At 61.4% G+C, this 27,852-nt stretch overlaps 4 protein-coding genes across 5 annotated transcripts; 1 reads left to right on the top strand and 3 right to left on the bottom strand.

The window, feature by feature from the left end:
• Nucleotides 1-715: 715 nt before the first annotated feature.
• Nucleotides 716-5,936, bottom strand: LOC108961509 (uncharacterized). The gene is made up of 6 exons (XM_050970395.1): nucleotides 5,808-5,936; nucleotides 5,566-5,736; nucleotides 3,060-3,186; nucleotides 2,388-2,462; nucleotides 2,108-2,194; nucleotides 716-1,917 (listed from the first exon to the last, which is right to left on the bottom strand). Exons 1-6 carry the CDS (start codon nucleotides 5,934-5,936, stop codon nucleotides 716-718), a joined length of 1,791 nt encoding a protein of 596 aa, XP_050826352.1.
• A 2,757-nt stretch (nucleotides 5,937-8,693) lies between these two features.
• On the top strand, nucleotides 8,694-16,565 carry LOC103813030 (zinc finger protein 777-like). 2 transcript variants are annotated; one of them, XM_050971638.1, is made up of 7 exons: nucleotides 8,694-8,794; nucleotides 9,456-9,725; nucleotides 9,856-9,982; nucleotides 10,405-10,590; nucleotides 11,396-12,475; nucleotides 13,097-13,204; nucleotides 13,860-16,565. In XM_050971638.1, exons 1-7 carry the CDS (start codon nucleotides 8,771-8,773, stop codon nucleotides 14,873-14,875), a joined length of 2,811 nt encoding a protein of 936 aa, XP_050827595.1. In that variant the 5' UTR covers nucleotides 8,694-8,770; the 3' UTR covers nucleotides 14,876-16,565. The 2 variants fall into 2 exon arrangements, with proteins under 2 accessions (XP_050827595.1, XP_050827593.1); XM_050971636.1 differs by lacking the exon at nucleotides 8,694-8,794 and having other exon boundaries at nucleotides 8,963-9,725.
• A 378-nt stretch (nucleotides 16,566-16,943) lies between these two features.
• Nucleotides 16,944-21,008, bottom strand: LOC108961508 (zinc finger protein 777-like). Its single transcript, XM_050970394.1, has 4 exons — nucleotides 20,550-21,008; nucleotides 19,570-19,690; nucleotides 19,082-19,195; nucleotides 16,944-18,404 (listed from the first exon to the last, which is right to left on the bottom strand). Exons 1-4 carry the CDS (start codon nucleotides 21,006-21,008, stop codon nucleotides 17,380-17,382), a joined length of 1,719 nt encoding a protein of 572 aa, XP_050826351.1. The 3' UTR covers nucleotides 16,944-17,379.
• Nucleotides 21,009-21,931: 923 nt separating this feature from the next.
• Nucleotides 21,932-27,608, bottom strand: LOC103813029 (zinc finger protein 709-like). The gene is made up of 6 exons (XM_050971639.1): nucleotides 27,535-27,608; nucleotides 26,747-26,873; nucleotides 25,755-25,865; nucleotides 25,041-25,391; nucleotides 24,819-24,944; nucleotides 21,932-24,397 (listed from the first exon to the last, which is right to left on the bottom strand). The coding sequence occupies exons 1-6, from the start codon at nucleotides 27,592-27,594 to the stop codon at nucleotides 22,545-22,547; spliced, it is 2,628 nt and encodes an 875-aa protein (XP_050827596.1). The 5' UTR covers nucleotides 27,595-27,608; the 3' UTR covers nucleotides 21,932-22,544.
• Nucleotides 27,609-27,852: the final 244 nt, after the last annotated feature.

The raw sequence follows: 27,852 nt of genomic DNA, 5'->3' as shown, positions 1-27,852 counted from the left end.
ACAAACTGGGAATAGCCCAAAAGACACCCAAAAAGATAACAACCATCAGCAAACATCGAGGAACATCTACCCCAGACCCCTGGGGCTGGAAAAGGCTGATGAATAAATTAGTGAGGGCCTAATAAACATCAGAGGCAAAAGAATCCCTGTCCAATAAGAAACCAAATTCTGAGAACTCTGCAATTTGGAACCAATGAGCATTGAACCAATAGACTTCTGTGGGTTTTGGACTGGGTAAAGTTTGGAGAAAATTGAGTAAAATTCGCCTGTCATGGAATGATTTTCTCTGCACACCCAGGCCACGTGTGGGTGAAATAATCCCAGCCAGAAATGAGGAACAATAAAATATTGTCTAACAATAAAAACATTGTTGGAGTTTTGTTTTTCCCATTGTTTTGGTGACAGGAACACAGCCTGACCTCTGGTTGGTTTTTAGAGACGGATTTAACATCCCTTCCAACCCAAACCATTCCAGGATTTCAGGATCCCATGCTCACTTTTCCTTCCTTCCTCTTTTGAGCCACACAAATCCTCCCCTTTCCCACTGCTTTTCTCCAAAGCCTCTCAATCAATCCCAGTTCAGGGCAGGCCCCACATTCCCAGTTTTACATTCCCCAAATCCACCTCTGCCACGTTTCTCCTCCTGAACCCCCCGGAACTAGGGGGGATTGAGTGCTGTGCCTCAGTGAATCCAATCCCAGTTTCCCCCCGGGAGTCAGAGCTTCCTGATCTCCGTCAAGTTGTCAATCTGGATGATGATGGGCCAGATGCTCTTCCCTCGGGAGACCCCCTGGAGCTCAAACTTCTGGCACAGGGAGTCCAGTATGTACCTGACCGCCTTCAGCACGTTCCGGAACACATCCTGGAGTGACACCTCCTGTGATTTCTGGAGTTCCGCATATCCTTCAAGCTCCTGCCTGGCACCGGGATGCTCCAGAGGCTTCACTTCCTTCCCCACCCCTGCATCCAGGATCTGGGCAGGGGGTGAACTCCCAGTTCCCAAAATCCCCTCCGGGGCACGTCGTGCGTCCAATGTCACCCCCTCAGCATTCCCGGCGTGCTGGAGCTGGCGCGGCGCGGCAGCATCCGTCGGAGGACAAACCCTGGGCTTTGTCCCCTGTGTGGCACCGCCGGAGCTGGAGCGGTCTCTCCAGGGAAACCCCAACCTCCAATAGGGCTGGTAGTGCCGCAGGATCTCCCTGGCTCTCCGGAATGTCCTGCGCCAGTGGGACTGCCGCCGTGCCAGCCGGCGGCGCACAGCCTGGAGGGTGCTGCCCTCGCTGCTCCTCCCGGCCTCGCGGCTGCCCGCGGCCTCGCGGCTGCCCCCGGCCTTGTGGCTCCCCCCGGCCTCGCGGCTGCCCGCGGCTTCACGGCTGCCCCCAGCCTCGCGGCTGCCCGCGGCTTCACGGCTGCCCCCAGCCTCGCGGCTGCCCGCGGCTTCGCGGCTGCCCCCATCCCAGCGCTGCTGGCAGTAGTTGTGCTCCCACAGGCAGCAGAGCCGGGGGGTGCAGGGCGTGCCCGGCTCACTCCGGAGGCAGTAGCCGTGGTCCTTCGCCACTGCCGCTCGCCGCTCCTCCACCCGCAGCCCCTGGGTTCCCAGGAGAAGCGTTGCCTCTCCGACATTGTGTCCATGGTTTTGGGCATTCCCGTGATTCCTCTCCCCAGGGCCATCCGACATCTCTTCCCAAGGATGCAGGCTCTGCTGTTCCATCATAGAATGAAGCGGGATTGTCCCGCTGTGGGTTAGGTCTTCCATGGGTCCAGGTTTATCCTCCACTTCCTCCTTCACAGGCCATGGCTGGGCTTGGCTCCCCACTCCACTGTCTGCTTCTGACGGGAATTCACTCCTTCCCTCGTGACAGTCATACAACTTCTGGAAGTTCTTGTCCTGGAGACACCACAACGTGCTCCATCCTGCTGAGAGAGAGGTGGGAAGGGGTTGGATCATTCCTGGCTGGAGCAGGGAGAGGAACATCCATTCTTCCCAGTCCGGGACTGCCTGGGCTCCACATCCCAACCTCTGCCAGACGTCAGGGGAGCCCCGCAGTGGGAGAAGCCCTGGGAGTGGCTCAGGGATGGGGCTGGAGCAGGAAGGAGCAGGACTCACCTGGACAAGAGGTCTCCAACCCCTGGTACCCGCTGGCACTGGGCCACCAGCCAGAGGAAGGCTCCTCCAGCCAGCTCCCAGCGTGTCCTGCAGGGAAAACAGCAGATGTCAGGCCAGGCTGGAATCCTGACTCTCCACACCCATGAGAATGAAGGAAGAGCCCTGTCCTTGTCCCCACCAGGAATCCTGACTTCTCCACAGCCATGGGGATGGAGCAGGAAGCCCTGACCCCATCCTGCATGTGGATTCCATCCCACAGGGTCAGGATGTTGCTGCTCACCTGGGGATGAGCAGATCCATGGCTCTTCCCCGCGCTCCAGCCGGTGCAGGATGTCAGGTTTGGGGCCTGGATAACCTGGGAATGGGACAGAGAGCATTGGACTGTCCCTGATCACAGGAAAACCAAGGACTGGGACACCTCAGCTATGCCTCACCGTGCATGGAAGCACCTCTGGGATGTGGGAAAAGCGGGGGAGAAACCGGAGCTGCTGCCAGAGAGGGATTTATTCCTGAGAGCCCTGATGGAAGTGTGGGAAGTTCCACAGCTTCCCAGTTCCACTGACAGGCTTTCCCAGGGAGGGAATGTCTCCTGCTTATCCCAGGGGTGGGACATCCCACCGTGCTCCCTGATCTTAGGGAATCATTTCCAGGGGTGTTCAAACCCAGACCCAAATCCTACCTTTTCTAGCACTAAACTCCCTGATCAGAAGGGAAGGGAAAACTCCTCACAGGAATGGTTGTCCAGCCCTGGAGGGATTGGAAAGCTGTGAGGATGAGACACTTGGAGACATGGATTAGTAGTGGCTTTAGCAGTGTTGGGGAATTGTTGGACTCTGCCATCTCCAAGGCCCGTTCCAACCTCAGCTACTGTGGGATTCTGGGATTCAGCACTCTGGAAGGCGCTGGGGTGGGATCTGAGGGCAGCCCTGGCTAGGGTGGTTCCCAGGATTACCCAGAGAGGTCAGCAGCTCGTAGGTGTCGGACACAACATCCCGGTACAGCTCCCGCTGCCCCGCCGTGAGCGCGTCCCACTCGGCCCGGCTCAGCAACACCGCCACGTCCTCGAAGGCCATCGACACCTGCCACGGGACCAGGGATCACAGCTTCCTCAGGGATCACTGCTTCCTCAGGGATCACACCCTTCCTCAGGGATCACTGCTTCCTCAGGGATCACACCCTCCCTCAGGGATCACACCCTCCCTCAGGGATTACACCCTCCCTCAGGGATCACAGCTTCCTCAGGGATCACACCCTCCCTCAGGGATCTGATCCTCCCTCAGGGATCACCCCCTCCCTCAGGGATCACACCTTCCTCAGGGATCACACCCTCCCTCAGGGATCACCCCCTCCATCAGGGATCACACCTTCCTCGGGGATCACACCCTCCCTCAGGGATCACCCCCTCCCTCAGGGATCACACCTTCCTCGGGGATCACACCTTCCTCGGGGATCACACCCTCCCTCAGGGATCACACCCTCCCTCAGGGATCACACTCTCCCTTCAGGGATAACACCCTCCTCAGGGATCTAATTCTCCCTCAGGGATCACAGCTTCCCTCAGTGATGTAAACCTCCCTCAGGGATCACACCCTCCCTCAGAGATCTAATCTTCCCTCAAGAATCTAATCATCTCTCAGGGATCAAATCCTCCCTCAGAGATCACACCTTCCCTCACAGATCTAATCCTCCCTCAGAGATCAAATCCTCCTCAGGGATCGCAGCTTCCCTCAGAGATCAAATCCTCCCTCAGGGATCACACCCTCCTCAGAGATCAAATCCTCCTCAGGGATCACAGCTTCCTCAGGGATCTAATCCTCCCTCAGGGATCACAGCTTACCTTGGCGATCAATTCTTCCTCAAGATCTAATCTTCCCTCAGGGACAGCACCCTCCTCAGGGATCACACCTTCCCTCAGGGATCTAATCCTTTCTCACAGATCAAATCCTCCTCAGGGATCGTAGCTTCCCTCAGGGATCTAATTCTCCTTCAAGTATCTAATCCTCCCTCAGGGATCACACCCTCCTCAGAGATCAAATCCTCCTCAGGGATCTAATCCTCCCTCAGGGATCTCAGCTTACCTTGGCGATCAATTCTTCCTCAGGATCTAATCTTCCCTCAGGGACAGCACCCTCCTCAGAGATCACACTTTCTCTCATGGATCACAGCTTCCCTCAGGGATCAAATCCTCCTCAGGCATCAAATTTTCCCTCAGGGATCACAGCTTCCCTCATGGATCACACCCTCCTCCGGGATCCCACCCTCCTCACGGATCACAGCTTCCCTCAGAGATCACACCTTCCCTCACAGATCTAATCCTCCCTCAGGGATCACACCCTCCTCGGGGATCTAATCCTCCCTCCGGGATCCCACCCTCCTCACGGATCACACCTTCCCTCAGGCATCAAATCCTCAGGGAACACAGTGTCCCTCAGGGATCACACACCCCCTCAGGGATCAAATCCTCCATCAGAGATCACACCTTCTCTCTCAGATCTAATCCTCCCTCAGGGATCTAATCCTCCCTCAGGGTTCATACCCTCCTCAGGGATCTAATCCTCCCTCAGGGATCCCACCCTCCTCACGGATCACAGCTTCCTCAGGGATCAAATCGTCCCTCAGGATTTAAACCTCCCTCACAGATCTAATCCTCCCTCAGGGATCACCCCCTCCACAGGGATCACCCCATCCCTCCCAGCAGGAGAAGCCTTTCCTCGCCCAAAGGAGCTCCCAGGACGTGAGGCCACGGATGGGGCTGTCCCAAGAAGGTGTGTTCCCCACTGGGGTGGGAATTATGGATTTGGGAGAAGGACAGGCTGGAATCCAGCGCCAAACACAGGAATCCAACGCCTTGAGATGTGTTTTACCATTCCTACCAGGAGCACTCCGGGATTCCTGTGGGACTGGGATAGTCCAGGACCCCAGGCCACCTGGAGCTGGGCTGGGGACATTCCCAGAGGCCCCTGTGGCCCCCAGGGCCCATCCCAGGAAATCCCAGTGGGGATGGGGGAACAGGGGCAGAGAGAGGGAGGGGAGGGATGTGGGGGGAATGTGGGGGTGAGAGGGGTTTTGGGCTGGGGGTGATGGGGGTGGGATTGGGGGCATGGAATGGGGGTTTTTAGGGGCTGGTGGGGATTTGGGGAATGATGAGGATTTTGGGGGGTGGGGAGGGATGGGGTGGGGGTGAGGGGGATCCTCAGGGCGGAATTTCATGGGGGCAATGGAGGGGGTGATGGGGTGGGATCGGGGGTGATTTGGGGGGATGATTTGGGATTTCGGGATGGGGCTGGGGGGGTGATGGGGGTAGGGGGTCTCTGGCCATTGGAGGCCGAGCCCCGCCAGCAGCTGCTGAGGGGGCGCTGCGGGACCCCCCTGGATCCGGGGGGGGGAGGGGGGTTGGGGGTCCGCACATCGAGGGCGAGGGCGGCCCGGGGCTCCCCCTGGCAGCTCCCGGCTCCTACCTGCGCCTGCCCCGCCATGGCGGCCGGGGTGCCCCGTGGGTCTCGGGGGGCCCGGGGGCTCCGGGGGGGTCCCGGCGCCTCCCGCCGCCTCTCCCGCACGCGCTTCCGGCAAAGGCCCCGCCCACAGCGGAAGCGCCGCCATGGCCCAGCCGGAAGCGGCGCCCGGAAGCGCTGCGGTGACCCCGGCACGTGAGGCAGGGCCGGGGTCAGATGGCAACGGGAACGGGAACGGGAATGCGAACGCGAACGCGGCCCAGCCCTTCCCTGGAGGGATTGTCCCGGTGTCCCTCCCCTGAAGCCGTTCCCTCCCGTCCTGTCCCCGTTCCCTGCGAGCGCAGGCCGAGCCCTTCCCGGATGCAGCCCGCTCGCATCCCGTTTGGTCTCCAGAGTCACCGATTCTCCCCAAATCCCAAATTTAGCGTGAGAATCCTCAGGTTTTCCACCAGAGATCTCTCAGATCTGGTCCCGACTCCGGGATTTCCCATGGCCTTGCCTGAGGCCTGCGCTCTTGTTCCCTGCTGCCCGCACATTCCCTCCCTGCCGCCTCCCAAATTCGCCTCCTCCAGATTTCCTGCTTCTGTGTAAATTTCCCGACGATTCTGTATTTCCTGTGTGCAGCTTGTCCATGATTCCCTTTCCACCAACCCCCTGCAAGCAACCTCCATCTACCCCCTGGAATTCCCTATGGAATTCCTCTGCTCTTCACATCTGCACCACCAAAAGCCAGAAATTTGGAATTAATCAAATTCCATTGTATCCTAGGGATTCTCAGGAGTGGCCAGGACTAATTGCTCATCACTAAATGGATACAGTGAGCCTGGTTTGGTTTAACAACAATCCCAGAACCTGGAATTGTGGGGTTATTGCAGCAACAGCAGCAGGATCTGGAATTGCTGTTGGCAGGATGATCCTTGAATCCCCTGCCAGCCCAGGCCATGCCAGGATTCCAGGACCCTGTGAGAGGGGTGCAGCAAGAGCAGGACCCCCAAGGCAGAGTTTTGGGGAGAAGTTTCCTCCAGCTCATCCCTTATCCAGAGCCGGCCCTTTCCTCTCCCTGTGTCCGGCAGCTTCGGCCCCGAGTGACCTTTCCGGGGTCACCGTGGTGACATCGGGGCCAATGTCCAGGCAGGGCAGTGGCCGCGGGCCCGGCACAGCCGCGGGGACACCATGAGGCTGTGGCTGCTCTGCGCCGTGGCCGTGGCCGTGGCCGGAGTGGCCGGAGCTGAGCACGGCGGCTCCGGGATGGCGGCACGCGGGAGAGAGGTCGGTGGTGTGCGGAGAGGGGTAAAACTGGGAATAACGCGGCCGGGAATGCCAGAGCTGGGCACGGCCCTGGCTCGGCGGGCAGCAGCCCGTGCCCCCTCCCGCCCTTCGGGGCTGTTCCAGCACCGAACCCGGGCAAATCCCGGGGTGCAGCTTTTCCAGACTCCCCGTCCATGCGGGGATGGGCTCGGCGCTCCCGGGCCCCCCGCAGCCGCGGGAGATCCCGGGGAGGGCACGGCGGGACCGAGGGGCTCACCGGCATTCCCGGTCCTGCCCGCATTCCCCGCTGCGCTCCGGGAGATGCCGATCCCGCCTTCCCCCCGCAGGGCCGGCGGCGGCCGCACAGACCCTGCTCCGGCTGCTTCTCCGTGCTGAGCGAGGTGAGCCGGGTTGCGGGAATGCGGGAATGCGGGAATGGGGTCGGGGGATGGGGCTCCCACACCCGCGTGTGTCCCGCAGGAGTCGCAGTCGATGCCCTGGAATTCCCGGGAGGAGGAGGCTGCTCAGCCGGGCAGGCGGGCACGGAGCGGGAAGGGACTGGAGGTACCGGAGCGTGCCCGGGGCTGCCCGGGAATGGGGTGGGAATGGAGATTGGCATGGCATGGCATGGCATGGCATGGCATGGCATGGCATGGCATGGCATGGCATGGCATGGCATGGCATGGCATGGGGGTGGGGTGGGACGGGACAGGACGGGGTCTGAATGGGATGGGACGGGGTGGGACGGGACGCGACGGGACGGGGTCTGAATGGGATGCGATGGGATGGGATCTCCGTATCCCGGGCTCCGTGTGACGCCGCGCTCACTCCCGCAGGGCAGAGCCAGGAGGGAGAGCCCGGAGCCGGCCCAGCCCGCCGGACACCCCGGGCGCATCCCGCTGCTGTGACAGGTGACAACGGAGCCCCGGCAGGAGCCCGGGCCCGGCAGGGACCCCCCGACAGCCCCCGCGGGGCGTTGCAGGAGTCCCCGAGCAGCCGAGAGCGCGGCGGGAGCGATGCCTGAACCTGGGAATGCCGCTGGACAGCAGGAGCAGCCCCACGGCAGCAGAGAGCTCAGCCGCCCGCTCCCTCCTCTGCGCTGAGCCCCCCGCCCTTCCCACCCCCCAAAATGCTTCTGGGGCAGCCGCCCCGGCCTTGCCAAGCCCCCAAATAAAGCCGGCACACCGGAGGGAGCGGATGCGTTTGGGGGGGACACACGCTGGGTGGGTGAGCCCCGACAGAGCCGCCCGGTGCTGGGCTGGGCAGGGTGGCAGTGTGGGGGCACCGGGGACACCGGGGGTCGGAGCCAACCCGTGGGGTGTCTGCACAGGGGGACTGCGGGGGAACCCCAGGGGTGCTGGTCCTGGGGCTCCCTCAGGAATGTCAGTCCAAGGGCATGGGAGGTTCCTCAGAATGCTGGATCACAGGGATGGTGAGATTCCCCAGGAATACTGGATCACAGGGATGGGGACATCCCCCAGGAATGCTGGTCCCGGGGGAGGTGGGGCTGGAGGATCCCCCAGCAGTGCCGGCCCTGGTGGTCCCTCAGGGCTCCCAGTTCAGGGAAATGGCGGACCCCCAAGGATGCTGGATCACAGGGATGGGGAGATCTCCCGGGAATGCTGCTCCCAGAGGACGTGGGGCTAGTCCAGGGGTCCCGCAGGGCTCCCAGTTAAGGGCCCGGGGAGTGGCCGGAGGTCCGGCCTTGGTGGCCCCGGCCCCGGTGACCCCCGCCTCGGTGACCCTGGGCCCGGCCCCGCCCCCAGTCATGACCCCACCCCTTACCCGACCCCGCCCCTGTTCCGGTCCCGCCCCCAACGTGGCCCCGCCCCGCCCGCTCTTGCTCCTCCCGCCCGCCAGGGGGCGCCGCTCCCCGCGCGGTGCCGCTCTGGCGGACGGCGCCCTCTGCGGGCCCGGTGGCGGCGCGGGCGCGGGGCCCGAGGCGGCGGTGGCGGCCGCGGCCATGTCCCGCCGGGGGCCCGCGCAGGTCAGGGCCCGCCCGAGCCACGGGCCACGGGCCGGGATGCGCGACGGGACACGGGACGGGGCGGGCCGCAGCGGTGCTGGGTCAGGGGCGTGCGGGGGTCCCAGGGGGAAGTGGCACTGGGGGTCAGGGGGGTCCCTCAGGGTCCTGGGGATGGGGGGAAGGAGGTGGCACGGGGCGGTCCTTGGGGGGGTGACAGCTCGGGGGTCTCCGGGAAAGCTGGTTCTGGGGGTTGAGGGGTCCCCCAGGGGAGGGGGGTGCTGGCGGAGTCCCCAGGGGTGCGGGGTCTGGGAGCCAGGGGTGTCCCTCTGGATCCTGGCAGTGGGTGACAGCTCGGGAGGATGGGGCTGCCTCGGGGACGCCGGTCACGGGGGTGAGGGGATCTCCCAGGGACGCTGCTCCTGGGACCGGTGGAATGGGGGCACCCCCCAAAGGTGCTGCTCCGGGGGGGTTCCCCTGGGGTGTCTGCTCAGGGGGTCTCCCTTTGCTCCGTGGGAAGGTGGGGACGGGGTCGCAGGGGTGGCGGCCAGGCTCTGGCAGATCCCTGCGGATTTGGGGTCTGGGGCATCCCTCGGGGCTACCGGGGGTCCCGAGCCGGTCCCCATTCCCTGACCACCCTGTGGCCAGGGCCGTGGCCAGGCCCCTGACCCTGCATCCCCCGCAGGTGTCGGGCAGCCTCCGGCGGAAGGCGGCGCCGGGCACGGCCCCGTCGGAGCTGCAGGAGCTGCGGAGCCGCACGGAGCGGGCGGAGCGGCGGCTGCTGGCCTGCGAGAACCTGGTCGGGGAGCTGGGCAGCGGCCTGGCCGCCCTGAGCACCCTCCTGCAGGGCTACGGGCAGCTGCAGCAGCGCCTGCTCAACCTGGAGAACATCCTCAAGAACAGGAACTTCTGGATCCTGCGCCTGCCCCCCGCCTCCGGCGGAGAGATCCCCAAGGTAGCAGCGACGTTTCCGAGGGATCTTGGGACCGTGCAAGGGCTGGGGGCCGAGCTCCTGCGTGTCCCCACAGCGGGTCTGGATGTGTCCCGAGCCAGGCGTGGTTCCAGGGAGTTCCCTGTGATTCCAGGTGCCGCTCACCTTCGATGATATCTCGGTGTATTTCAACGAGCTGGAGTGGGAGACGCTGGAGCGCTGGCAGAAGGATCTGTACAGGGCCGTGATGAGGGGCAACTATGAGACCTTGGTGTCCCTGGGTAAGGCTTGGGGAGCTGGAGCTCATGGAATCGTGGAATAGCCTGGGTTGGAAGGCTGTGAGGTCCTGGCCCAGGTTGCCCACATCGCTGGCAGGGTCCAGAGCCAGGCTGGATGGGGCTTGAAGCAACCTGGGATAGTGGGAGGTTTCCCTGACTTCCACTAGAGGGAAATGTTCCAGCCAAAGCTTTTCCCTCCTTTGGGATTTTAGTTCATGTTCTGCTGGTTAAGATCCTCTCCGCCTCAGCTGCCTCTGTGCTTGGGGGTGGGTCTTGCCTTGGGGCCAAGGAGGTGTTTGGAGTAGGGATGAGGTGTTTGTGTCTCCCCAGGACTGGGACAGGGGACAAGGGTCACTGTTGGAATGTGCCAGACTAAAGACACAGCCAAATCCTAATCAACCCCCCATCCTCTGCCCCACGACCAGACTACGCCGTGTCCAAGCCCGAGATCCTGTCCCAGATGGAGAGAGATGAAGAGCTCAGTGACAAAGAGGGTCAGGAGCACCCATGGGCACAGACTGGGGATGGTCAGGAGCCCCTCTGGGCAGCAGAAGAGAGGGACGAGGCAGACAAGGCTGCAGGAGATGGAAGCCCCATGGGAGCTGCCCCAGGTGGGTGCCGGGAGGAGGTGGCTGTTCCTGGAGATCTCCCCTTCCTGAGGAAGGAAGGGCTTGCTCCATGGACTAAAGCACCCCAGAGCACCTGAATCTTCATTCCGAGAGGAATGGTTGTGCTTGGTGGGATGAATCCCGTGGAGAAGAGTGATCAGAGCCTTGCAGGAGGGTCTGGAGCAGTGGGAAAGGCCTCCTGTAAGAGTGGGGCTTCCAGGGACATTCCTGCCTGCTGTGGAGGGACAGGAAACGTGCTGGGAAGTGAGGAACTGGGAGCTGAGGTGGGAGGAGGAGGCTGGAGCTGCTCTGCTTGTCCTGGGGGAACAGAGGAGTGTGGGGAGCCCTGGGGCGTGGATTTAGAGTGGGAGGGCTGGGCCGGAAGGTGGGAGGTGCTGGAAAGGGACAGACCCAGACAGAGCTGGGAGCAGCGGAGATGTGGGAAGAGCCGTGTTTGAGGGCTCTTTCCTGCAGGACTGAGGAGCTGGGAAGCTTAAAGACACGCCAGGAGAAGCTGGGCAGGTGCTGTCCCATGGGAAAACTCACCTGGAGTCCAGGGGGGAGTTTAGGAGTTGGACTGGAGGAGAGGAAAAGGGACACAGAGGGACATCTTTGGGGTTCATGTTCTGTTACTCAGAGCTTCTCTCTTGTGGATCCTGCCCAGGGCCAAGGAGGCAGCTCTGCCATTGGGTTTGGAGGTGTTTGTGTCTCTGCTGGGGCTGGGAGAGGGGACAAGGCTCACTTTGGGAATCTGGCAGGATAAAAGTGCAGATCCTAATAAAGCCCCTGTTCTGTGCCCTGGGAACAGATGGTGCCAAGTCCAAGCCTAACAGCCCAACCTGCAGCGAGAGGGATGAAGAGCCCAGCAATGAAAAGGGTCCTGAGCCCTCATGGACACAGAATGGGGACAGCCAGAAAACCTCACAGATACAGAGTGGGGACAGCCAGAAACCCCCAGAGACACAGATTGGGAACAGCCCGAAATCCCCACGGACACGGAGTGGGAACAGCCAGAACCCCCCACAGACAGAGACTGGGGACAGCCCAAAATCCTCATGGACACGAAGTGGGAACAGCCAGAAAACCCCACAGACACAGAATGGCGACAGCCAGAACCCCCCACAGACAGAGACTGGGGACAGCCCAAAATCCTCATGGACACGAAGTGGGAACAGCCACAAAACCCCACAGATGCAGACTGGGGACAGCCAGAGCCTCCCACAGACAGAGACTGGGGACAGCCCAAAATCCTTATGGACACGAAGTGGGAACAGCCAGAAAACCCCACAAACACAGAATTTGGACAGCCAGAACCCATCACAGATAGAGACTGGGGACAGCCCAAAATCCTCATGGACACGAAGTGGGAACAGCCAGAAAACCCCACAGATGCAGACTGGGGACAGCTGGAACTCCCCACAGACAGAGACTGGGGACAGCTCAAAATCCTCATGGACACGAAGTGGGAACAGCCCAGAGTCCCCAAGGACACGGAGTGGGAATAGCCCAAAGTCTCCAAGGACAGAGAGTGGGAATAGCCCAAAGTCTTCAAGGACAGAGAGTGGGAATAGCCCAAAGTCTCCAAGGACAGAGAGTGGGAATAGCCCAAAGTCTTCAAGGACACAGAGTGGGAACGGCCCAAAGTCCCCAAGGACACAGAGTGGGAACAGCCCAAACCCCCTGCAGACACAGACTGGGAACAGCCCCAAGTCCCCACAGGCACACAGTGGGGACAGCCAGACACTGCCTCAGACACAGACTGGGGACAGTCAGAACCCCCTCCAGACAGGTGTCCCCAACAATCAGAAGCCCCCACAGACAGCAGGAGAGATGGAACAGCAGGAAGAGGCTTTGGGAGAGGATCCCATGCCCATGGAAGCTGGCCCAGGTGAGTTCCACGCGTGCCAGAGAGGATGTGCTTCCCCTTCCCCAGCTCTCTGGAGCTCTGGCAGTGTCCAGGGCAGAGGTGCATGGCCCTGGTGCTTGGAGAGGCATCGCCAGGGAGCCTTGGGATGCTGTCACAGGACAGTGGAAGAGGGTCTGGACACAGGAATGCAGCCTGTGGAGCTGGTGGGGTGAGGCTGCTCTGTGAGGTGGTGGCATGTGGCACCTTGTGTCCTTCCCTCCCAGCCCTCCCTCTGCTTTTGGCCCATGTGTGGCTTCACTCCAGTTCCTCCTGACACCTTCCAGCCCTTCCACAGAATTGCTGGGGTTGGGAAAGTCCTCTGAGATCACTGGGTCCAACTGTCCCCCAGCACTGCCAAGGCCCCATGTCCCCAGGTGCCACATCCACACATCCTGCAGAACAGGGACTCCAGCACTGCCTGTTCCAGGGCTGGACAGCCCTTTCCAGAAGGAATTTTCCTGGTAGCTGATCCACATCCTGGCTCTTGAGCTGCAGCTTTCTCCAGCTTTTCCACACACTCCCAGCAATCTCTGGTTCATACTGCTGGAGTGGGGACCTGGGAGGTCCCCATGGGTCTTTCAAATCCCTGTTCCCTGCAAACAGAGCTCCCAATCCTGATGATGAATGTGATGTCCCTGGGGGACCATCAGCTGGGGACGGTGGCAGAGGAGGACATGGAGATGGAGGAGGACCTGGCAGAGCCTGACACTGGTGAGTCACCTTGTGCTGGGGGCACGGGCTTGGCAGGTGGGTGGGAAGCAGCTTCCAGAGCTGATGGGCTTGAAATAGGGAGGAAAAATGAAGCTTCAGGGGTTCTTTTTATTTTTTCCTGCAACATCACGTGGGTTTAGAGGTGGGTCCCTTGTGGCACTGGTCCCAATGGCACCCACGGAGGGCTCAGCCTGGGAGTCCTCCAGGGATGGGCACTCCATCCCTGCCCTGGGCCACTGTGCCACAGCTGGGCAACCCTTTTGGGGAAGGAATTTTCCCAGTATCCAACCTGAACTTCCCCTGGCACAGCTTGAGGCCATTTCCCCTTGCCCTATCCCTGTTCCGTGGGAGCAGAGCCTGAACCCCCCGGCTGTCCCCTCCTGTCAGGGAGTTGTGCAGAGCCACAAGGGCCCCCCATGAGCCTCCTCCAGGCTGAACCCCTTCCCAGCTCCCTCAGCCACTCCTGGGGCTCCAGACCTTTCCCCAGTTCTGTTCCCTTCCCTGGACACACTCCAGCCCCTCAATGTCTTTCTTGTCATGAGAAGCCCAGAGCTGCCTCAGGGACTGGAAGTGCCCTGGCAGTGCCAGCACAGGGAGGGGCCCTGGTGCTGTGTCACACTGGTGCTGACACCAGCACGGTGTCTCTCTGTTCCAGAGGAAGCCTTATCCATGGAAGATGAAACACCGTGCGAAGGCGCTTCTCCCGAGGACATCAAGGTGAAGGAAGAGGAGCCTGAGCTGCTGGCAGAGGAATCCACACCCTCTCCCGGCTCAGAGATCCAGAAGTGTCCCAAAAACGAGCTGGTGAAAGCCAAGATGAAGAAGAAGCCAAACCGGTGCGAGGCCAGCAACCTCCTGATGGGCAACTGCCGGCGCGGGTACGTGCGGGAATGGTCCCACCCCTGCACGGAGTGCGGGAAGCGCTTCCGCCTCAAGATCAACCTCATCATCCACCAGCGCAGCCACGCCAAGGAGGGGCCCTACGAGTGCCCGGTGTGCGAGATCGGCTTCAGCACCAAACGGCACCTGGACCTCCACCGCAGCATCCACATCAAGGACAGAGCCTTCGGCGCCAAGGTCTGGGGCAACGTGCACCCCGAGCTGCGCGTCCGCCCGCGCCGCGACCTGTGCGGCGCCGGCCACGCCGGGGGGGCCTGGCTGGGCCAGCCCAAGGAGGAGCCAGACAGAGAGGGCCTGTCGGGCTCCGGGGTCGTGCAGCCGCCCAACCCCAGGCAGAAGTGCCCCCACTGCAAGAAGTTCCTGTCCTGCACCACGTCGATGCGGCGGCACCTGCAGACCCACGCGCGGGACCGGCCCTACTGCTGCAGCTCCTGCAACAAGTGCTTCACCCGCAGCAATCACCTGCTGCGCCACAAGAAGATCCACGAGAGGGCTCTGGCCGCGCTCCAGCGGGAGGCCAAGGCCCAGCCCGCCGCTGCTATCCCGGCATCCCTGCAGCAGCAAGCTCCCGAGACTCAGAGGAGGCCTTCCGAAGAGAATGGGAGCCCTGAGGCTGCAAAAGCGAGCCTGCCCAATGTGCTGCTGTTGGGGACAACGCCACTGGGGCTCCCGGGCAAAGGCTCCCCGCTCCCTGACTGCATCAGGAAAGCCGTGCAGCCCGTGGTCCAGCTGGGATCCAGGGCAGTGGCTTCGGAGATGACAGAGAAATGACAGATGGCAGAAGCCAGGACAGATCTGAGCTGTGCGTGTCCCTGGAAGGAAGCTGCGAGTTTGTTGGGTTTGCAACTGGTGGGACACTGAGAATGGAAATCTGCTGTGTTTTAGGAGCTTCCTGGTTGTAGAAAGAATGGGAAGCTTGGAAACCACAACAGAGAGCAAATTGCAGAAGTCTCCAGTGATCCATAATGCTTCACCATTCCACTGACTTGTTCCTGTTGGCTGATACTTGGAATTTTCCCAAGCTGACATTCCTGGGAGATGACCAGGTGAATCCTGGTCAAACAGGAGCAGAGGTTTTGCATTCTTTGATGTTGGAGCTGATCCCTTGCATTCGGAAACACAACTGAAGAGGGCAGGGAGAAGGGGATGGAGCTGGCAGCATTCCCGTGCAGCCCTTTGCTCCATGGAACAAGCGTCCTGACTGAGACACCAGATGGAGAGTGACATCTCTGAGACCCCACCGCGTCCTGGCCATCATTGCCACCCCCACCCTGGAGAGGAGATCAGCCAACAGCCCCTCCAGCAGACTGGGAACACTGGAGCTTTGCACTGGAAGATCCATATGACAAACCAAACCCCAATATTCTGTGCTGGCATATTCCAGGGATGCCGGCAGGTCCATGAGGAAGGCCACAGGCACCCTCAGGACCATCCTGCACGGGTGCAGAGTGATTTTAGGAATACTTGACGGGTCAGCCAGCCCCATGCTGCAGCAGCACCTGGATCCCCGTGGATCTGCCTGCACGGAGCAGCCCCTCAGCTCTGGAGGAAACTCCCACTCTCCCAACCGCAGCTTGTCCCCTTTTGCCCAAAATCCCACCTTAATGAATCCTATGGGAAAACAGTTCTGCAGCTACCTCAGTCAGGGAGAGGGGACCTACCCAGAGGCAGCCAGTGGAAGCCAGGCCTGGCACTGCCCCAGTGTCCCCTGGAGCCACCAGAGCAGTGTCCGTGGCCAGAGCCCCACGTGCCTCCCACGTGCTGGGTGTGCACAGGGAGCACCTCCCGCCCGGAGCCAGCGCCACACGGACACGGTGGAGCAGCTGTTGGGACTCTTGCATTTTGTTTTTCAGGGTTTTTGTTTCGAGTTGTTCAATGGAATTATTTGATATTGTGAGATCTCTGTCCCTCCTTGAGCAGTGAGCACTGGTAGGCTTTTCCCATCTTCCATTCCGAGTCACTCCCAAGGTGTGATGGTGCTGCTGGGGGAAGCTTTGGGAGCTGGGGGAACACCTGTGCCACATCCAGGTGAGATCCTCAGCCACCTCCTGCTCCATGGGATGGACAGCAGCGTCTGAGCTGCTCAATAAGAATACACACAACATCCCACTGCTCCTCTGGGCTGGTGTCTCACACTTCCTGCCCCTGGGATTACAGTGTGGAGCATTCCCAGCCTGCAGCAGGAGCTGGGAGGGGTGCCACTGGCAGACACATGACCATGGATCTGGCAGTGAGCCAGTGGCTGGTTATCCCTGTTATCCCTGCCCAGGTTGAGATCCCAGTGCTCCCCAGTTGATCCCAGGGGCATGGCTGAGCTGGTGTGCTGGTGCTGAAGGCCAGCAGAAGAGCAGGCCAGCAGCCCCAGCCTGGCATTTCTAAATCTGCTGTGACTGGGAGCAGTTTCGTGCGACATTCCCGATCCCTTTCTCAGGCTGTGGAATCAATAAAGTATTTGTCTCTATGTCTGGCTGCTTTGGGGGCTGCACTGGTGCTTGTGGGCACAGAACTGGGATCAGCCAGGACAGCTCTCAGCAGGAGGGTTTCGGGAGTCACTGCCAGCAGCTGCAGAGCCCCCAAGCCATCGGAGAGTTGTGGAATGCCAGCCAGGAAGGAAGCAGGGAAGGGCAGGGGATGGAGTAGCCCTGGCCACCATGGGTGGGACATGTCTCTCAGCACTGCCAGGGAGTCCCTCGTGCCCAGATCCTACTGAGAATCCTGTGGGGGATTCCTGTGGGACTGCTCCACATTCCCAGCAGGTAGCTCTGCATTCCTCCCCTGATGGCCCCATCCCTGTTGAGCCTGGGATGTCACCCCCCAGCTTCCCCGGAGCACAACAGGAGACCAGTCAGCTCAGTCTTTTATCTGATTCTCTGGTCCGGCCACCCAGCCAGCACAGCCTTCCCGGGGCTATCAGCTGCCCCCAGGCCACTGAGCACTCCCAGCCCCCCTCCCTGCACAGTGGTGGTGTTCAAACAACCCGAGTTCCACCATGGGATCTGACACAGTCACTCTCTGCTGAATCCACGGGGCAGCGGCACCACCGGGTCAGCAACAGTCACTGACCCTCCTCTGCTGCCTCGGGGCCAGTCCCATCCCACCCTGAGCTCTTCCACGCCGAACAGCCCAGCAGGCTCCCTCCTCCTCCTCCCGAGACCCAGGTGGTGCCACAAGTCCCACAGCATCGTGCACAAACTCCCGGTGCTGCCACAAGCCCCAGCTGCCCGGTGTGTTCCTCGCTGAAGAACCGCTGTTCCTCGCCTTCTCCAGCCCTCTGGCTACCGATTGTCCTGGCTCAGAGCCTCGCAGGGCTCCAGCTCCGGCTCGTGTCCCGGCAAGCTGCCGGCCGGAGAGGCGGCCACGGCGTGCACCTTCTGGTGGTGGTTCAGCGACTGCCGGTGCCGGAAGCTCTTGGTGCAGCCGTGGCACTGGAAGGGGCGCTGCTGCGTGTGCCGGCGCTGGTGCTCCTCCAGCGACGCTTTCTGGGGGAAGCTCTCAGCGCACTCGATGCAGCGGTAGAGCCGCTCCCCGGCGGTGCTGCCCCGCGCCGGCCGGCCCGGCCAGGCGCTGCGGAGTTGCGGCCCGTGGATGCGCTGGTGCTTCTGCAGGTGGTGCTTCTGCACGAAGCCCTTGCCGCAGGCGGGGCAGCGGTACGGCCGCTCCCCGGTGTGGATCCGGTAGTGCTTGTTGAGGTTGGACTTTTCGTTGAAGCTCTTGCCGCAGGCCGGGCACTGGAAGGGCCGCTCGCCCGTGTGCAGGCGCTGGTGCCGCAGCAGCGCGGCGTGGTGGGCCAGGCTCTTCCCGCAGGATGTGCAGATGAAGGAGCCGTTGCTCTTCCTCTCCCGGCTCTGCTGCCGGGCCAGGAGGTTCCGCGTCAGCCGGACGCTCTTCCAGCCCGGCGGCAGCGCCCGGGGATCGTCCTGGGCACTCGGCTGCTCCCAGCCGGGCCGCGGCGACGCCACCTCGGCCGCGGGGTCTTCTCCCAGCGGCATTCCCTGGGCGAGCGCGAACGGCTGCTCCGTGCCCGCGCCCAGCGCGTGCTCCGTTGGGAAGGGCAGCCCCGGGGCAGGGTGAGCCTCCACCGGCACCACCACCGGCTTGAATTCCCCCAGGCAGAATTCCCCCAAGCCCTCTCCGGCCGCCTTCGGCCCGGCCACGCCGTGGCTCTCCCAGGAAACCGGCTGCTCCTGGCTGAGGGGAACCTCCTCGTCCAGCCTGACCGCGGGCACCATCGGCAGCGCCAGGAGCTCGGCTCCATCCTCCTGCGGCTGCTGCTCTTCCGTCTTGATCACGATCATCTCACCTGTGGAGAGAGCGGAGTTCATTCCCGGGAAGGGAAGGCCTCCCGTGCCTGCTGCTCCAGAGTGGGAGCGGGAGCAGAGGAGAAAGGAACTGGCAAAGAACAAAAGGGAGCAGGGAAGGAATTCCCAGGAGGGGATGAGGTGAAGGGGGTTGACCTGGCAGCTTGTTGGACCTCAGGGACATAATGGAATCATGGAATTAGGGAGGTTTGCAAAGCCCTTCAAGATCATCAAGTCCAATCATCAACCAAGCACTCCCAAGGCCACCACTGTCCCGTGTCCCCAACAGCCACATCCACCCAGCTTTTAAGTCCTTCCAGGAATGGAGACTTCACCACTGCCCTGGGCATGCTGGACTCAATGACACTATGGACTGACAATACAATCCTCACAAAAAAACCAAACCAGAGAGAATGTGAAGGCAAAGCTGAGGTGCAGAGTCCTCCATCCTGGAAAGAACCCCATCAGGAATGGCAGAGTTTAAGAGTATGAATCCAGGGAAAAGGATCAAAGCAAAGCCCCCCCAAAACAGGAGGGAGCATCCACCCGCAGGTACCTAGCTCCAGAGCCACCCTCACTGAACCTTGCCACAGGTTTTCCCATTTTCCCTCCTTAAGAACTCTGCCCAGTCTGGGCAGGTTGTCAGTGCCCATCCTCAGCCCCCCTCGCTGTCACTCACTGTCACCAAGCTGTCCTGGCACCGCTCCCTTCTCCAGCAGCCCAGGGCTCCCTGGATCCTCCCTGTCCTCGGCTGGTGGCAGCAGTGCAGGTTTGGAACCAGCATCCTCGGGCCCTGGGAAGGAGGGAGCAATGGGATGAACTGCTGACAGCCCAAAGCGGGGTCCTGGAATTCCAGGACATCTGATCACACAGGCCACTGGTAACCAAACCAGGCACGGGATTTTTGCTTATCCCAGGAAGTGCCTGATGGACACTCAAGCCCTAAAATTTCAGCCCAAAATGAATGAGTACTAAAATGGAGGATGCTCTCCAGCAAATCCCTGCAGGGTGATCCATGTACAGGCCATATCCCAGGAAAAAACAGTGCAGGAACACTGGCCACAGGACATGTCACCTGGAATCCCCCAAGTTCCATGTGTGGAGGGTTTGGAGGCTGCATCAGCCCAGAGATGATGATGTTTCTGACATGATCTGAGTGATCCTCACCGGGAGGGACCATGGCCTCGTAGTTCCCCTTCCTGGCAATCCCACGGAGCTCCTGGTTGCCCACGCTCCCCAGCTCCTGCTCCAGCAGAGTGGCCTCCTCAGCCTCGCCCGCCGCTGGCACCTGGAAGTACAGGAGGCTCCACCTGGGGGTCCCCATTGAGCCCCTCCCTGAGCCCCTGGGGGTCTGGAGCTCCTATGGACAGAGCCATGACAGGGGGGACATCCCCAGACATCCCAGCAAGGCTCAGCTGTTCCTCCCCAGAGCAGGGGCAGTTTGCCAGAATCCATCTTGGCAGCCAGTGACACCTCAGGTGGGAGTGGGACAATGGCACCATCCTACATCACCTCAACAGGGCCCTGAAATATGACTGAAACACTTGGGGCAGGTGTCCTGGCCCCCTCTTCCCTGGGGACAGGGACAAGCACCAGACCAGCCATGTCCATCTGGCTTCATGCAGCTCTTGAGAGCCAACAGCATTTCCCACATGGTCACCTGGGGCACTTTCCCACTGCTTTAGGCACATCTCTGTCACCTGTGGCCTGTCCGTGTCACACTGAGCACATCCCTGAAAGCTGGGACACATCCCTGACCATCTTCGGCACATTCCCATTAGCTGGTGATTGTCCCCGTTTGTCACCGCTGGCATGTCCCTGATATCTGGGGCTTGTCCACATCAGCTGGGGCTTGTCCCAATTACCTGCACCCCATCCCTGTCATTGAGATCACATCTCTTTCCCTGGGACTCATTACCATGGGCTCATCCCCATCCCATTACCCAGAACTTGTCCCTGCCACCGCTGGCACGTCCCCGTTCCCACTCCTCAGGGCTTGTCTCTGTCCCCGTGGGCTCAGCCCGATCCCCATTCCCCGGTGCCCGTTCCTTTCCTCATACCCTGGGGTTGGTTCCCGTCCCCCGGCCCCATCCTGCCCCCGTGAGGGTCCGTCCCGGTTCCCTGGGCCCCGACCCCGTGGTGGTTACCTGTGTCCGCTCCCGGGCGGTCCCGGTGCCGGTCCCGGTGCCGGTGCGGTTGCCCCCGCAGCGGCAGCGGCGGAGCTGGCGCTGGATGCGGCGGAGGCGGCGGGAGTTGTCCCTGAGGAGCGCGGCCAGCCGGGCCCCGCCGGCCCGCACCGTGCGCTCCAGCCCCGCCACGCGCCGCTCCAGCCGCTCCAGCCGCCGCTCCGCCGCCTCCACGCTCCGCTCCAGCCGCCGCTCCGCCACCGCCACCGCCCGCAGCGACAGCCCCGCCGGAGCCGTCCCGCCGGGGCCCGCGCCGGGATCGGGGCCCGCGCTCTGCCAGGCCTCGGGCGCCCACTCGGGGTCCTGCTGTGGGGGGAAGAGGGCGGTGAGGGGCGGCCGGGCCCGGGGTCCCGCGGGGGGTACGGGGGTGCCGGTGCCGGGGGGTCCCGCCGGTACCTGCGCGCGGCCCCACTGGGCCATGGCCGCCCCTCACCGCCTCCGCCGCAGCGCCCCCTGCCGGCCCCGCGCAGCCCGCGCCGCCCCGCCCGCGGCGCTGCGCCGAGAGACCCCGGCCCGGCCCGGTTACAGCCCCAGCCCCAGCCCATCTACAGCCCCATCCCATCGACAGCCAGACCCCACACCATCCCCATCCCATCCCAGGATGGGTCAGTGGCTCCTCTGGGCTCACCTCCCTGTTCAGTCAGGGTTAACCCAGACGATATGGCACAGGATTGTGTCCAGACCATTCTGGAATATCTCCAGTGAGGGAGACTCCCTCTCTGGACAATCTGTTCCAGGGCTCAGTCACTGCCCAGGGTGAAAGTTCTTCCTCCTGTCCAGGTGGAACTTCCTGAGCATCAGTTTCCTGCCTGTTCCTCTTGTCCTGTTGCCAGGTCCCACAGCAAAGAGCCAAGCTCTATCAGTCCCATCCTATCTCCATCCCCATCCTAATTTCTATAACATCCACATCCCCATCCCATTTGTCACATCCCACCCCACCCCAATCCCATCCCTACATCCATCCCATTCCTATCCACCCCCATTCCATCCATCCGTATCCCCTCTCACCCTCATCCCACCCATTCCATCCTCATCCCATCCATCCCCACCCGTGCATGAGGACCACAGCCCTCAAATCCCCAATGCCCAGCAATCCCCAGTGCCATTCCAGAGGCCCATCCAGACCCCCAGTCCCATCCCACCCCATCTCAGACTGGGACTGCAGCCCCCCAGCAGCAGCTGACACCCCCCACCCAGTGTTCTGTTCTCACTCTTCCATCATTCCATTCCACAGATCCCATTTCTGGTGCTGCCCACCCAGCTGGACCCAGCAGAACCCCCCCAGAGCCCCCTCAAGGAATCCACGTGCAGCATCCTGGTTTCTACAGCATCTATTGGCACTCTCCAGAAAAGGGACCCACTCCCAGCATCCCACCCACCCCACCAGGGCTTGGGAACCAGGAGCCCCTCACATGGGCTGGGCAGGTGCCCCCCATCCCCACACCAGGGCAGGGGAGCCAGAAAATGTTGTCCATGTTCCAGCCTTCATCTGGAGAGGGATAGAGGGGAGAAGGTCTGACAGTGGCCTCCGGTCCCCAGGAGGTCACTTCAAAATCCAGCAGCAGCATTGCATCCCTGGGAGTCACTTCAAGATCCAGTAGCACCATCCTGTTCTCGGGAGGTCACCTCAAGGTTCAACAGCACCATCTTATTTCTGGGAAGACACCTCAAAATTCATCATGTATCCCATTCCTGAGAGGACACCTTAATGCCCATCAGCAGCAGCATCCCATTCTTCACCTCAAGATCAGACAGCAGCCTCCTATCCTAGGGAGGACAACCTAAAGTCCATCAGCAGCACCCTGTGTCCGGGGCATCACCTCAAAGTCCATCAGCAGCATCATGGGAGATCACCTCAAATCTCTGGGAGGTCACCTCAAATTTCAGCAGCAGCTTCCCACCCCTGGGTGTACACCCTGAAATCCAACAGCAGCCCCCCATTCCCGGGAGGACACCTCAAGGTCCGACAGCAGCACCCCATCCCTGGGGGGTCACAGCCTGGCTTCCCACCCCGTCTCCTGCTGCGGGTGCCGCCACGACGGGCCCCGGGTTGGCGCAGGTGAACGGCCGCTCCTGCCGCCTGTGGATCCTCTGGTGCGCCTTGAGGTGGGAGAACCTCTTGAAGGTCTTCTGGCAGATGCCGCACTGGTGGGGCCGGACGCCCATGTGCATCCAGTGCTGCCGGACGAAGTCCGAGACCCAGGTGAAGCTGCGGTTGCAGCAGGGACACAGGATGAGGTGGTGGCCGGAGTGCCGGCGCTGGTGCACCGTCAGGAAGACCTGGTTGGAGAAGGTTTCCGGGCACTCGGTGCACGTGTACATCACTTTTCCAGGTGGCAGCGAGCACCTGGCGGGGCCAGGCTCCTGCCACACCGTGCCACAGTCCCTGCTCGGGGCTTGTGGCTGGGAGGACGGGCACAGGGTCTGGCTGGGACATTCCTCCGGCATCGAGGCCTGGTAGGTCCCATTGGCTTCCCAGGTCTGGGGCTGGGATGTTGGGCACTGGGATGTTGGGCATGGCCCCTGGCTGGGACATGCCTTTGCATCCAAGGGCTGGCAGGTGCCATTGGGTGCCCAGGTTTGGGGCTGGGACGTTGGGCACGGTGTCCCTTGGCTGGGACATGCCTTTGCATCCAAGGGCTGGCAGGTGCCATTGGGTGCCCAGGTTTGGGGCTGGGATGTTGGGCACGATGTCCCTTGGCTGGGACATGCCTTTGCATCCAAGGGCTGGCAGGTGCCATTGGGTGCCCAGGTTTGGGGCTGGGACGTTGGGCACGATGTCCCTTGGCTGGGACATGCCTTTGCATCCAAGGGCTGGCAGTTGCCATTGGGTGCCCAGGTTTGGGGCTGGGATGTTGGGCACGATGTCCCTTGGCTGGGACATGCCTTTGCATCCAAGGGCTGGCAGGTGCCATTGGGTGCCCAGGTTTGGGGCTGGGATGTTGGGCACGATGTCCCTTGGCTGGGACATGCCTTTGCATCCAAGGGCTGGCAGGTGCCATTGGGTGCCCAGGTTTGGGGCTGGGACGTTGGGCATGGTGTCCCTTGGCTGGGACATGCCTTTGCATCCAAGGGCTGGCAGGTGCCATTGGGTGCCCAGGTTTGGGGCTGGGACGTTGGGCACGATGTCCCTTGGCTGGGACATGCCTTTGCATCCAAGGGCTGGCAGGTGCCATTGGGTACCCAGGCTTGAGGCTGGGATGTTGGGCACGGCGTCCTATTGGGACACTCCTCTGGCTTTGAGGCCTGGTACGTCCCGTTAGCTGGCCAGGTTTGGGGATGGGATGCTGGGAATGGCATCTGGCTGGGACACACCTCCACCTCCGAGGGCTGGCACGTCCCGTTGGCTGCCCAGGCACGGAGGTGCCGCCTGATTTTCTTCTTGGACATGAACTTGCGGTCGCAGTGGACACAGACATAGGGCACCCAGTTGTTGTGGCCACGCTGGTGGATCAGAAGGTTGATCTTCAGCAGGAAGGTTTTCCTGCAGATGGGGCAGGAGTAAAATTCCCGGGCAGAATTTCGCTGCCAGGCCATGGGCCGGCCCACGCAGGAGTCCTTCTCTGGCTCCTCTGGGCTGGAATCTGCCTGTTCTGTCATTTTGTGGACATTTGGTGTCACCTCCTTTCCTGGCTCTTCAGGGATGTCGGCCACCAGATCTTGGCCAGTATTCCGTGAATCTTTCACAGCCTCCTCTTCCTGACCCTTGTCCTCTTCCAGGCCCTTAGAGGGTGTTTTGGGCATTGACAGCTTCTCTGAGGCAACCTCCTCCTGCGGCACCTCCATTGGGATCCCCACTTCAGCATCTCCTGGGAATTTGTTAGAATCCAAACATCACTTTCCACATGGTTTTAAGGTATGAACAGCAAAGGGCTTTGCTCCCACCCTCCCTCCCTCACTTCCCACCCAGCACAAATCCCGGCCCCACTCTACTCTTCCAGTTCAGTCTCTGGACTGTGTAAAAGCCAGGAACAGCCACAGCTGATCCCTGTAGACATCCCAGGAGCAGTTTGAGGTGGAATACATCACCCAGGAGGACAGGGGACTCTCAAAACTCCCTGGGGCTTGTCTGGGCAGGTGCACCAATGCCATGCCATATCCCTAACAGTTTCAGGGCTGGTAACAGGATTTGCTTCCCTTTCCTGGAAGCCCCAAGCCTGGAGAAAGGCCCAATAGACATCCCCAAGCTGCTGGTCCCACCAAGGAGGGCTAAGGGTTCTGCCCCAGTACCTGCTGCAGGGGGAGAACAGTTCTGACCCACGGCTTCCTGGCAGTGCACAGAGAGCGGGTGGGGAGGGGATGGGGTCGGCTGGCTGACATCCGCCAGGACAGCGGTGGCTTCCAGAGGGACAGGTGCTGTGAGGGCAAGAGCAGTGATGAAGGTGGGTAAGGAACAGGCAGGCAGGGATCCAGGACCCCTTACAGCAGCAGCAGGATTTGCCAGGCACTCACGTGTGCTGCAGTTCTCTGGGACCGCTGGGCTCCTGCTTTCTTCCACCAGGTTCCCACTTTCTTCTGCTGGGTTCCCACTTTCCTTTGCTGTGCTCCTGTTTTCCTCTCTTGGGCTCCTGTTTTCCTCTGCCGAGCTCCTGTTTTCTTCTGTCACATCCCACATTTCCTTTATCAGGTTCCCACTTATCTCCACTAGGCTCCAGCTTTCCTCCAGCAAGTTCTCGCTTTCCTCTACCAAGTTCCCACTTTTCTCTGCCACATTCCCACTTTCCTCTGGCTCCCTGCAGCCCCTCTCCACTGTCTCTGTCTCCAGCGGTGCATCATTGCTGGTGCAGTTCTGAAGGGCTGGCTCTGTGGAGATCAAGGACATTTGGATTCACCATCAGCCAGTGAAAAATCCCATTCCAGAGGGTGTCAGGGTCTCTCACACCCAGCAGCTGCTGGGGCAGGGGCTTCCAGGCTATCCATGTGTCCCAGCAGGTGTTCCCTCACAGTGGACACCTCCCAATCCCTGGGAGTGTCCCAGGTTGGAAAAGGCTTGGAGCAACCTGCACTAGTGCAAGGTGTCCCTGCCCATGGCAGGAGCTTGGAAAGAGATGAGCTTTAAGATTCTTCTCAACCCAAACACAAAATTCTGGGATTCTGGGATTCACAGTCCCAGCAGCCAGAAAGCTGGTGGCACAGAAGGAACCCAGTGTCACCAGTGTCACCCACCTACAGCCAGCTCTGGGAACACCTCTGCTGCCTCTGGCTCCGATTCCAGGGGTGTGCTCAGCTCTTCTCTTTCCAGCTGCAGTAACAGTTCAGGCTTGGACAGGGCAGAGTCTGGGCAAGAGCAGGACAGACATCAGGAATATGATGAGACAGGGACTCTGCACCCACAGCTGGGCAACAGAGCCAGTCCCAACCCAGGAAACTTCATCTCCAACCGCAGCCACGACGGGAGTTATGGATACAGACAGGAAACAACAGCCAGAGCTGACAGGGGAATATGGAAAGCAGCCTCTGACAGTCCCCTGGGAACAACTGCAAGAAACCTCATCCCTGCTCTGCCCCTGCTAGAATTCCCTGTTCTCCCAGAAATTCACCTTGCAGATAGGAAAATACCCTGAATGACGGGAAGGGAATTGTGAGGCTCCTGACTGCATGAGAGCACCTTGAATCCTGGGGGCAATTCTGGGCCCCTCATGCCAAGGAAGACATTGAGGGGCTGGAGCATGTCCAGGGAAGGGACCCTGGGGACCAGGGGAACAGAGCACCAGGAGCTGGGGGACTCAGCCTGGAGAAAGGGACGCTCAGAGGGGACCTTGTGGCTCTCCACAACTCCCTGACAGGAGGGTGAAGCCAGGAGGGAATCAGGACCTGCTCCCAGGGAACAGGACAAGAGGAAACAGCTTCAAGGGGAAACTGAGGTTGGATTGTAGGGAAAATTCTCATGGAAAGGGGTGTCCCAGGCAGAGAATTTTGGAGGTGACAACCCAGGGAGATGATAACACCAACAATGTACCTGTTCTCCACGAGGAAAAGACACCAAGCACTTACTACCCTGTCCTGCGACTCCCTGCCACGCTCCAAATGCTGCCGGATGGGACAGGGGAAAGGGAGGATTATTTGAGAGCTGGAGATTGCAGCGAAAGGCAAAGAGGCAGAGAAATGACCCCAAGAGAGTTCCCTGGGGCTGCCAAACCGGCGCAAACGCAGCCTACACAGGGACACCAGCATCTCGTAGTTGCCTTCCATGACGCTCCGGTACATTTCCTTCTGTCCCTCGTCCAGGATTGCCCACTCCTGCTGGCTGAACCGCACTGCCACATCCTCGAACAGCACCGGGACCTGCAGCACCGGCTGGGATGGGGGACAGGGCAGCTACCCCGAACAACTCCCAGACCCTCAGACCCCCCAGCCCTTCAATAGCTCCAAAACCCCCCTTGTTTATTCCCAGCCTCCTAAACCAGTCTGCTCCCAGCACCCCACTGGATTCATCCCCAGTCTCCTGAAACCCACCACAGCTCCCTCAAACAGCTCCCAGATCCCCAGGAGTCAAACGGATTCATCCCCAGTTGCCTGAAACCCACTGCTGCCCCCTGATGAGCCACTAGAGCTGCTCCCGGCCAGCCGGGAATCCACTGGATTCCCATCCCATCTCCTGAAACCCACCGCAGCCCCCTCAGGAGCCCCCCAAAACGCTCCCAGCCCTCAAGAGCCCCATGGGAGATCCCTAGGCCCTCTCCCAGCCACAAACCCTCCTTCCAACAGCCCCATAAGCGACCCCCAGCCTCCCCTTCAACCTCCCACCAGCCCCTCAGTGCCCCCCAAGGCTCACTCCCAACCTCTAGCCCCACAATGACCCCAATAAGTGACTCCCCCATGCCACTCCCAGCCCTCCTCGCCCCGCATCACTCCCCTAAGCGCCCTCAGTCTCACCCTCAGCCCCACAAACGATCCCCTCTCGCCCCCTCCGAGGCTCCCCCGGTTCGCCCATCGCGGCGCTCACCCCGTGGAGCTGCAGGGCGGCGAGGGGCCGCTCCCGCAGCGCCGCCTCCGCCCGCTCCATCCGCCGCTCCAGCGCCTCGAGGCGCGCCTGGAGCTCCGCCATGGCCCCGCGCCGCCGCGGCCGGGGCGGGACCGCACCGGACACGCCGCCGGAGGGGCGGCACCGAGCTCCCGGAGGGCTGGCTTGGATGGACGGAGGGATGGGTTGGGAGGGCGGCACCGAGCTCCCGGAGGGATGGGTTGGTTGGTTGGATGAATGGAGGGATGGGTTGGAAGCGGCTGAGTGGCAGCTCCCGGAGGGTCGGGGTCGATGGCAGGG

The sequence above is a fragment of the Serinus canaria genome, chromosome 2 (genome assembly GCF_022539315.1).
Source record: "Serinus canaria isolate serCan28SL12 chromosome 2, serCan2020, whole genome shotgun sequence".
NCBI lineage: Eukaryota > Metazoa > Chordata > Aves > Passeriformes > Fringillidae > Serinus > Serinus canaria.
This window is presented reverse-complemented; position numbering and strand designations above follow the sequence as displayed.

Bases quoted from the DNA above. Each gene is read 5' to 3' on its own strand.
- LOC103813030 (XM_050971636.1), top strand. From the start codon at position 9,207: ATGGGGGCACCCCCCAAAGGTGCTGCTCCGGGGGGGTTCCCCTGGGGT. The intron at 9,726-9,855 runs GTAGCAGCGACG...CTGTGATTCCAG, and splicing joins CCGGCGGAGAGATCCCCAAG to GTGCCGCTCACCTTCGATGA. The intron at 9,983-10,404 runs GTAAGGCTTGGG...CCCCACGACCAG, and splicing joins TGAGACCTTGGTGTCCCTGG to ACTACGCCGTGTCCAAGCCC.
- LOC108961508 (XM_050970394.1), bottom strand. From the start codon at position 21,008: ATGGCCCAGTGGGGCCGCGCGCAGGTACCGGCGGGACCCCCCGGCACC. The intron at 19,691-20,549 runs GTAACCACCACG...CTGTACTTCCAG, and splicing joins CCGCCCGGGAGCGGACACAG to GTGCCAGCGGCGGGCGAGGC. The intron at 18,405-19,081 runs GTGAGTGACAGC...CTCTCTCCACAG, and splicing joins GCCAGGACAGCTTGGTGACA to GTGAGATGATCGTGATCAAG.
- LOC108961509 (XM_050970395.1), bottom strand. From the start codon at position 5,936: ATGCGAGCGGGCTGCATCCGGGAAGGGCTCGGCCTGCGCTCGCAGGGA. The intron at 5,737-5,807 runs GTTCGCATTCCC...GGGTCACCGCAG, and splicing joins AAGGGCTGGGCCGCGTTCGC to CGCTTCCGGGCGCCGCTTCC. The intron at 1,918-2,107 runs GTGAGTCCTGCT...CCTCTCTCTCAG, and splicing joins GTTGGAGACCTCTTGTCCAG to CAGGATGGAGCACGTTGTGG.
- LOC103813029 (XM_050971639.1), bottom strand. From the start codon at position 27,594: ATGGAGCGGGCGGAGGCGGCGCTGCGGGAGCGGCCCCTCGCCGCCCTG. The intron at 26,874-27,534 runs GTGAGCGCCGCG...CCGGTGCTGCAG, and splicing joins CCGCCCTGCAGCTCCACGGG to GTCCCGGTGCTGTTCGAGGA. The intron at 25,392-25,754 runs GTGGGTGACACT...TGATCTCCACAG, and splicing joins GTTCCCAGAGCTGGCTGTAG to AGCCAGCCCTTCAGAACTGC.